This window comes from Centroberyx gerrardi, chromosome 15 (assembly GCF_048128805.1).
Source record: "Centroberyx gerrardi isolate f3 chromosome 15, fCenGer3.hap1.cur.20231027, whole genome shotgun sequence".
NCBI lineage: Eukaryota > Metazoa > Chordata > Actinopteri > Beryciformes > Berycidae > Centroberyx > Centroberyx gerrardi.
The window spans coordinates 13,643,293-13,652,895 of record NC_136011.1 but is presented as its reverse complement, the minus strand read 5'-3'; the positions used below and the strand labels follow the sequence as shown (position 1 = coordinate 13,652,895).

The 9,603-nt window shown below is 40.2% G+C and overlaps 1 protein-coding gene across 2 annotated transcripts; it reads left to right on the top strand.

The window, feature by feature from the left end:
• The first annotated feature begins 301 nt into the window (after positions 1-301).
• Positions 302-7,048, top strand: fbxo9 (F-box protein 9). 2 transcript variants are annotated; one of them, XM_071913292.2, is made up of 13 exons: positions 302-436; positions 1,512-1,583; positions 2,372-2,503; positions 2,613-2,670; positions 3,102-3,201; positions 3,915-4,045; positions 4,148-4,262; positions 4,580-4,698; positions 4,834-4,924; positions 5,009-5,104; positions 5,221-5,314; positions 6,242-6,396; positions 6,570-7,048. In XM_071913292.2, exons 1-13 carry the CDS (start codon positions 422-424, stop codon positions 6,676-6,678), a joined length of 1,287 nt encoding a protein of 428 aa, XP_071769393.1. In that variant the 5' UTR covers positions 302-421; the 3' UTR covers positions 6,679-7,048. The 2 variants fall into 2 exon arrangements, with proteins under 2 accessions (XP_071769393.1, XP_071769384.1); XM_071913283.2 differs by having other exon boundaries at positions 1,509-1,583.
• Positions 7,049-9,603: the final 2,555 nt, after the last annotated feature.

Sequence of the window (9,603 nt, the reverse complement as noted above, 5' to 3'; positions counted from 1 at the left end):
TTTTTCTTTCTTTCTTTCTTTCTTTTTTTTTTTACAGTTATTTTAGAACAGCTGAAGCTGAGAGGCGTTTGGCTGTTCTAAAATCACTGTGAAGTACGGCCTCTTGTGGCTTACTGCTAAATTTTCACTGCTTGAGTGCTGCTTGAGGGCCACTTTTAGCACAGCCACAGAGCAGAGCACTCCAAAGGAAAGGAGGGCGTCTCCTTGCGTATTCCTCCGTTCCGTTCTGTTCCGTTCCGCCCCGCTCCGCTCCGACTTCGCATAGTTCCTGACTTCCTGTGTCTCAGAAGCTCCAGGCGAGTCATCGAAATGGCTGCGTTCCTGCGAGCCCGCAAATATGTTCGTTGTGTTGTGCGTTTCTCTGACCGTGAACTGTAAAATCTAGTTTTGCTCGTTTGTGGAGAAACAGAGAAGACCTCTCATGCAAGATATCATGGTCGGCCACCGTTCTTTTTGCAGTTATTTAGGCAGAAATGTGTGTTTTAGAACTTGCTAGCCAGCTAGCTAGCTAACGTCACCTGCATAGCAAGTACTTATTTACGTTAGTGCAGTTGCTTTGCTTGACGTGTCTCCTTCGCTGCTCCGTGTTTACTGAGGGTTAACTAGCTAGCCACTAAGTCAAATAGTTTGTGTTTGAGTTAACGGTAACTTGACATGCTTACATGATACTGCAGAGGCATTCTATTTTTGATACCAAATAAGTAGTTAGCATTAGCTGATGTTTACATCTGCGAGACATGAGTTACGTTCGTGTGCTATTGGTTTTATCAGATAAGTGAGTTCCCGACATTGGGAATTAATGTCACCAGCAATCAAGTGCATTGAACAAGTTGCAGAGTTTTGGCAAATTATTGACAGCAGATAATCCGGGCAGTCTGGCCTTTGACATATGAGTGGAATGGGCGTGGCCTATTAAATCATGTTTGCTCTTGCTTGACCTCCCACGGGCCACGTCACAGGAACGTCCCAAATGCTAAATCCTATCTCACTTTAGAATGCACTTAAGAATCCACTTTTGCCTGTTAACCAGATTCTACATTTGTAGGAACTGTTAGGGTTAGGGTTAGGCAAGTCTGGCATGTAAACTAAAAGGGTTTGGAAATGTTTACAATTTCATCTGTGTATTGTTTTGCCTAGCAGGAGCATGTTTAATTAACATGACCAACTTCCTGCCAGCCACTGTACAATTTAAGACTTCGATTTCAAGCTTCCTGTTAGAATCAATGCCGCCACAAAGAGATGATATTGTAAAGTGCTCTGACCGTAAATGCTCTCATGTCAGAGTTAGTTTAATGTGCTGCAGTGTTGGAGGAAAGGCAGTCTAGTTCAAGTTAGAGATGTTTTCCAAAGCTTTTGTTTGGACAGCAAATTTGTATAACCGCCACAGAGGTAGTGGTGTTAGTACAGCCTGAGCAGAATAAGATGAAGGCATGCTACTTGGGTGTCTAGGACAAGCTGTTCCTGTGATACATCCTATAAGTTGAGTAATATTTCACTATTGACTCTAGCAGGCTGAAGAAAATGCAGATTTTGGTGGTACGGTCGAGGATGAAGATGAAGGTTCAGATGACCCAAACCTTCAAGTAAGATATCCTCAATGGACATAAACCATAATAAATAGCTTTTTCTTTTTTGGTTTTCTAGTTTCTACCTAGCCATTGTTATTGACATGACACTAAATGCCAACACTGAAGCTATCCCTAACCCAAATTCCCATCAGGATATGAAAGAAATGTTTGGCTCATGAGGGAAGAATGATACTACTGTTCCAGTGAGAATGAAAGTCCGTACCTGGATTATATGTAGACTTATTTTTTTTACCTGTGCAGCCACCACACCAGAGAAACCACACACGAAGAAAGTTTTAGCAGCTTCCTTTGTTTGGGAGAGAACATGGCAATAAAACTCTTGTTGTCAAAAGAATGAATCATTTCACACAACGAGCCAGCAGTTTAGCAGCTTGATTGTTAACATCTATTCACACTACTGGAGTTTGAGATGGCATTTTTGAATTGGCAAGCTATTAAAGAAGATCTCTGTAAACTGGCTTAGCTGCTGGCTGCATGGACACACCAAATCTAGTTTTGGAAAGAAATAATCTTAGTTATTTCTTGGGTGGAGCACCAAACAGGTTGGTTCACATGCTGTTCTACCCCAGCCCTAGGAGCTCACCACCTCAACATGTGTGATCTCCATTTCATGGATTTTGCAATTTGCAATGCCACATCTGTGGTACCTGTAAGCCTAAAATTTGTCTGTACATGTTTGATTGAATATTGAACCAATTGTTTTGTTGATGGTAAAACTAAGAACTGTGAAGCCCACGACATTTGTGACTTGACATTTGTGGAATGTTTTAATTCAATGGCAGCTGGAGCTCAATGTGTTCAGAGCTCAATGGATGTCTGAACTCAAACCCAACTCTGGAGCAAGTGGGCTGACTAAAGGAATGCTGCGAGCTGCAGATCTCAAAAGGACACAAGACCGGGCTCGGGAGGAAAAAGTAAGTTGTACCGTTATTTCTTCAGACCATGTTTTTACATTTACTGTAGAGTGCGGGCATTAAACTTCACAACACTGTTATATTGCTGACATTAGTCATCTTATCTCAGGCCACAGAGCTGTTCTTGAAAGCTGTAGATGAAGAGCAGAGTGGCGCTGTCTATGAAGGTATGTTTGTGGGATAGATGGGGAAGAAAATCACCATTGAAAGGAAGGGTAGAGGTGACAGGTTAAACAACAAGCAACCATAATTCTCACAAATTCAAATTTTATTAAAACATACATAGGCTGTTGTAACTGAAAAGGAAAAGTTTGCAGAAAATGCTACCATAAGCTTTGTCCTTATTCTGTTTCATCATATCACATTACAAATTCATAGAAATTTGCATAATACAAGCACCTCTAATCATCAGTGAATAGGAAAAATTGAATGCGTGTAGGTTTGAATGTGGTTGCAGTAATTGTGCTTTGGGTAATTACCGCCTGTATGGACTTGTTTTTTCTGGATCCGAAACCAAAACAATATTCAGCAATTGTTTTGCTTGAGCATTTTAATTTAATGTTCTTGTTGAGTTATAATTTGACATTTTTACTTGTAGCAATCAAGTACTATCGAAGAGCAATGCAGCTTGTGCCAGACATAGAGTTTAAAATCAACTACAGCCGGCCTCCTGACACAGATCGAGCTGGGGGAAACTAGTAAGCTATTTTTTTTCTGTTTTTGTGTGTGTGTGTGTGTGTGTGTGTGTGTGTGGGGGGGGGGGGTCTTCTTATCTTGCCTTGTCTTCTATTTATATAGACCTTTATCACCAGTATGTCCTCAAAGGGCTTTACATAGCATCATATACAGTACATGTCATATACATACTACATCATACATACAGTATATACATATACATCCTATACTATGTCATATAGGTTACATACTTCATATACAACAAAACTTCTGTTTATCCTAGGATCTGAATTCTCACATTTTAACACCACACCTCCTCATCGCATTTGAATGGCCTTTTAAGTGCAAGTCTATTATCATGTTTGAGAAACAAGCAGCTTCACAGTACAAGCTAGTCTATGAAGAGACAGTACAGTAATTGCCGTAGGTCCACCCTGTCCCCTTTAACTCATTAAATCTGGGCTTTTCAACTTCACTGCCTCATGTTTGCAGTCAGTTTTTCCCACTATTTTGTGGTGCAGTATAGTGGTGCAGTCCAGTCTCCTTCAGTTGTATTTTCTGGGTTGAGAAAGACCGGAAAAGGGATTGAGAGCCACCACTGGCTAACAAAGTGTCTGAAACTAGTATTACAAAATGGGGAAAAGGGGTAAAAAGCTCTATAAGATGGTGTAGAATGCATGTTTGGAAGCCAGTGATATGCTCACTATTTTAAACTGAACACTGTATTTTTCTGTAGCATGGAAGAGAATGACATTGATGGTGAGATAGAGGATCTGCTTGCCTACTTTGAGCAGCAGCTTGCTATGGAAGGCGCCTCTGCAAAGATCTGTACTCCTGAGCTGGAATTGACTCAGATGCACATTTCAGGTAGAGTGCATTCAGTCACGTTATTAGATCCTCAGTTTGGCTGAGCTTTTTATCACCCTGTATACACTCTTCCTAAATTGTTCCTTTTTTGCTTGACTGCAGCCTTGCCACCAGAAGTCCTGATGTACATATTTCGTTGGGTTGTGTCGAGTGATCTGGACATGCGAGCCCTGGAGCAGCTCTCTTTAGTTTGCCGTGGGTTCTACATTTGTGCAAGGTCAGCCCACCGTCATAACAGATAAAATATTTCCAGCTTGTGTGTCTGCAGCTTGCTTTCCTCAGGTTTTGCTTCGTGTGTCCTCTGAAAAGCTTCTCAAAATAGCTGATTTGGGAAAGCTGAGGGGCCAGAATGGGGATTGAAAATAAGAACAAGGTCATTAAAAGCTGTTTTTCTTTCAAAATGATCTTGAAAGCTCACTGCATATCTCAAATTGCAGTATAACTGATAGAGTAATTAAAAGCAAGCACACAGGCCCAGATGATGCTCTCAGGTTCACTCAATCTTAAATTCTTTGCCTGTTGATTTCTCTTAAGGGAACCAGAGCTTTGGCGTTCAGCCTGCTTAAGAGTGTGGGGACGCAAATGCACCAAGCTTGTACCTTTCAACTCTTGGAGGGAGATGTTTCTGGAGAGGCCCCGTGTCCGTTTTGATGGTAATCAAGCATATAATAAATTGCAAATCTTTGAGAAACTGTACTTATTGTTTCCAACAGTACTATTCTGTGCACAAGCGATGATAATGTTGCAATGCAAGTTTAGCTTTTCATGTTCTGATGTGTTTCTCGCAGGTGTCTATATCAGCAAGACTGCATACATTCGTCAAGGAGAGGAATCCCTGGATGGGTTTTACAGGGCTTGGCACCAGGTTGAATTCTACAGGTAGATGTTTGACTCTCACTCTCATCATTACTTTTGACTTAACTGTATAGAGATCAGAGGTAAATGGTATCATTTTTGTCACAGGTACCTTCGTTTCTTCCCTGATGGCCAAGCCATGATGCTGACCACACCTGAGGACCCGTTGTCGATTGTTCCTCGCTTGCGTAGTAGGAGCACCAGGTACCCTTTGCTGTTTTCTACACCATCAGTTTGAATGGAAATTATACTGTCAAAGACTTCAGAAGGCGAGTGCAAAACGTTTTCACATGATGGTTGTATTTTCTTTCAACTCACAGAATGGATTCTGTTCTGCTTGGTCATTACCGTCTGTCACAGGAGACAGACAATCAAACCAAAGTTTTTGTTGTTGTCTGTAAGAGAAAGGAAGAGGTGAGTACGAGTTTGAGGAATTAGTGGGATGGGGTGAAAATGTGGGATCGATATTTCTACTTTACCTGTATCCCTACAGGTCGAGTCTTGTCTCATCTATTTACCGCAAAAGCTGTGTAAAGTGAATCCGTTGAGTCATACCGACTTTTCAGCAACAATGTTAACTGCCACTTCAACTGTATTTGAAATTAGAAAAATTTTATTGCATGTTTTCTAAGATAATTGGTTTGTTTGACAGAGCTGTTTAACAAAATTACAATTAATCTATTCATCGATTCAACTATCTTAACTATAGTTTATTTAATTCTACAAATATGGCTCTGGTTTAACTGATTGTGGAAGGAACCATTTGTTTGATCAATTGACTAGTCAAGGGGAGAAAGGGATATACTGTAGGTATAACAACACTTCCTGTCTGTTTTTTATTTATCTTACCTTCGGAAATTGGGATAACTCAAATTGCCTTGCCTGTGCATCTGTGAAACCAAAATCTGTTGATATCCAATATTCTTGTCATCCTTTTGCTCAATAAAATCAAAGGGGTGGGAATATTTTTCTGCTATTTCTCATCTAAGCTAGGTTAGTGTGTGAGGAGGACAACTAATTATGAGGAAAACAAATCGTGGATGGGGGTGGGAGTTTGGTTTTTTTTTTTTGTTTTTTTTATCATTCAACTTGAACCTGATATTTAGTGTGGATATAACAAAAGTTGTTACTGCATTATTATTACTGAAATTGAGATTAATTTGTTACACTGCTCCTTACTGGAAAAAGAAATACCATCACTGTAACGTGTTACTGAGTAACTCATTAACACTCAACACTCACCCACGAAACGGTTTTAAATTCCACCTTCAAAGAATAGTTAAAATGCCACTAAATGGCCAGTTCATGGCTCAGCCTGTTAACTGCAGTGTATCTGAACAGAAGGTGGCAGAGATTCCAAGGAACCGGTTCTGCAGGCGGAACCCAGCACCCGAAGCTGAGCACAGCTTCCACGTGGGACTGCAGTTGTCCTCTGGGGGGCGTCAGCGTTTCAATAAGCTGGTTTGGATCCACCACTCCTGCCACATCACTTACAGGTACGGGGGTTTGGCTATTGTGGCTTTGAGTTGAGTTCTCTACCAACAGCCACAGTGAAAGGATGATTTTGCACAACACACAGTTTTCGAAAGAGATTGTCGTAATGGCTTGTTAGAAGATTTTAATCCATTTCCATTATTTGAAAATAAAGCTTTACCAATTTTGCTTTTAGATCAACTGGAGAAACCGTTGTCACTGCGTTTGACCTGGACAAGATGTACACACCCTTCTTCTTTGCACGTGTGAAGAGTTACACTGCTTTCTCTGAGCGGCCGCTCTAAGCAGCCCAGAGGCTCGTATACAATACTACTGACGTCTGGAGACCACAGCAGTTTTCAGTTATTCAACACCACGACAAAATGCATTCTTCTCTGCCTGTTAGGTTTGTGCTGCAGCTGAATCCTGATTTTAATGAATGAGTCTTAGTGTTTCCTACATTTTGTGGTGATGATCACACAAGCATGTTGCGTTTCAGGTTTACAATATAAAATACCACTTATTTTTCTGATTTCAGAAACTATACAGTAATGTGCAAAGAGTTAACATAATTAGGGATTGTTTTCACCTATTCCTAAAAACGAATGTTCAAAACTATTTTTGTTTCTTGGTGCGCTTTCTCCCGCAAATAAATGGTGATGGTGGTGGACAGAATGTGCTTTTCCTTTGTGATTCATTTCTGTTTTGATTGAACTGAAGTATCCAGAATGTGATGTAGCCCAAATACTATGTAGCAGAGCATCTGAAAATCAGTCACAGGCTTGGGTAAAGGTTAAAATGTGTTGTGAATGAGTAAAATATCGTTTTTATATTAGTGATGTGTAACCAAGCACAGTAGAATTCTCTTGATATTTTCAACTATTTTCAGTATAACAATCTCTAATGGCTAGAGCAGAAGTAATATACCACACTGAAATGAAAATGATAGAGATGCTATTACACAACCTCAGTCAAAAGACATTGCAGATATGATTTCATAATTCTAAATCATTTGTCTTGCTAAGGGCACATATGAGTATTATCCACGAATTACATTTTCCGGGAATTGGGCACTGACAGATCAAACAGGATTTGCAGGGGGAAAAAATAACTTACTGTAATGTGAAAGTTGTATTGGATTAGGCTAAAATGGTTTGTGGCTTGTTGACTGAACTATAGATGCTCTCTTGCAATATGAATCTAAATAACAGACGATATGTTGCAAATCCTCAATGAAAAATTATATGTCCATGCAACCACTAATTGAGGATGAAGATTATTAGATCATTTTCACATAAACTCTGATGGCTAGAGGTTACCACTTTGCTTACTAATGTTTGAAAGGAAAAAAAAATCTCATTCATTATTCATTACATATATATAAACTAAGTATTGACATGGCTGTAGCATTATTGTATAGTTTGCTATGATTAGGCCAATGTGTCCAGATGCTGTCATCCAGGTTCTTAAATATGCAGATTGATGACATACACTATTTAGTTAAGAATAGTGACTAAACGATGGGTGGATTTATACCATGAGTTTTTCAGAATAATTCATTAAACTTGAGTAGGCCTACTCAAGTTTGCATGATTGCTATTAGCTTAATTAGCATTAACTTAGCATTAGCACCAAAGGGCCTTTGTTCTTATCAGATTCTGGTTCTCCTTTCTCCTATGGTGCTTTTCCAGTCATCTTAATAAAATCTGCTCTATATCTTCTTTTGTGTGACATTTCAGCAGCTTTAGCATTGCGATGTAGCCATACCTGTAATGCATAACTCCGGGTCAAGAGGGCAGGAGTGCATTTCTATAATGAATTGAGAGGGATCAATAAATACTTAAAGCCTCTTGAAAATCCCACCATAAAGCAGTTTGAGTCTGCTACAGCAAGGTCAAAATTGATAGCTTATAAACACTCAAGTCAGACAAATATAGGTGAAGCCCCGTGACTGCTTTGCAGTTAGTTAACCATTGTTGCGCTGGGCAGCCAGACTGAAACCTTTTGTACACCATCAGCTGTACACATGAGGCCTGATGCAGCATTAAAGTAATGTCCACCATATACAACCCATCACTCCTCTCCCGCCATGTCCTCAGCGGGACCAGGGCTGCCTCTAGTGGGGGGAAAGTGGAGAGTAGTTCAGTGGGCCCCTTCATGAGGCAAAGTGATATTCTACTAGGTCAGACATGGTGGCCCAGTAGGTGTCACATCTTGTCTGTGGGCCCAGAATCCTTAGCAGCACCGCAGAGTGGGACAGAGGGAGGAGGGACAGCAGACCTGAAAAGTTGGAGGGCTTTATGTTCACATAACTAGAATTTGATCTAATTGTTGTTAGATTGCACTTCCTAACAGTTTCGCTATTGTAGATGGTGGGCCGAACACGTTTTTCGTGTTGTTGATCGATCTCCATCGATAGAGTAAACCATTTTTTATGTATGATATCAAATAATTCTATAAAGTCTAATAAAATTTGTTGGCAGCTCTGGTTTGCTCATATATTTTCACAAACTTATATTTTAATTGTCAGTCTGCTCAGGCAAATCGCGGGATAGCTCTAGTTGATGATCCAATCAGATTGTAGTGTTTAACGTCATTGAAAATATCAACCAATCGCGTACGGCTTAAATAGGACCCCAAAATGTAAACATGCAGAGCGGGTCGGACTGACAGCGGTATGATAGACTACATTAGCTTAAACTTTACTTGGTTCCGAACAATTTCGGAAGCTTAAAAAAAATGTCTCATTGTAGTTGTCGGAATGAACGAACGAACAAACACATGTATACCTTAGCTAGCATGTCTGGATGCAAATGGGAAAAATATGGAGTGTTGCATGCATGTAACAAGCTGTACAACAAATATACACTTTTCAGTTGCAAGTTGGACAAAATTTGCACAAAGTTCTCTGGAGTGGGTGAATCTCAACACAAAAGAAAGCCAAATTACAGAAAGAGCTGTAGAAAAGTATGACCTAAGAGACAGCCACATTCCAGATGTGCCAGCTCATGTTGGCTAACGTTACCATAGAGAATGCTACATGCAGTATGCCAACAAAACAAATATTGAAAGAGCCCGCAAGAGGAGAGAAAAGACAGTACAGGAGGTTGAAGGTTTGTAAAGCAGCTTTAAACTGGTTAACTGTAGTTGTTTTGACCTTATACATTTGTGTTAGAGATGCACCGATCGATCGGCCGGTGACCAGAATTGGCCGGTTTTCAGCTGATCGG

Excerpts from the sequence above, each read along its gene's own strand:
- fbxo9 (XM_071913283.2), top strand. Across the intron at positions 2,671-3,101 it reads GAGTGGCGCTGTCTATGAAG|CAATCAAGTACTATCGAAGA; the intron begins GTATGTTTGTGG and ends TTTTACTTGTAG. Across the intron at positions 5,105-5,220 it reads TTGCGTAGTAGGAGCACCAG|AATGGATTCTGTTCTGCTTG; the intron begins GTACCCTTTGCT and ends TTCAACTCACAG.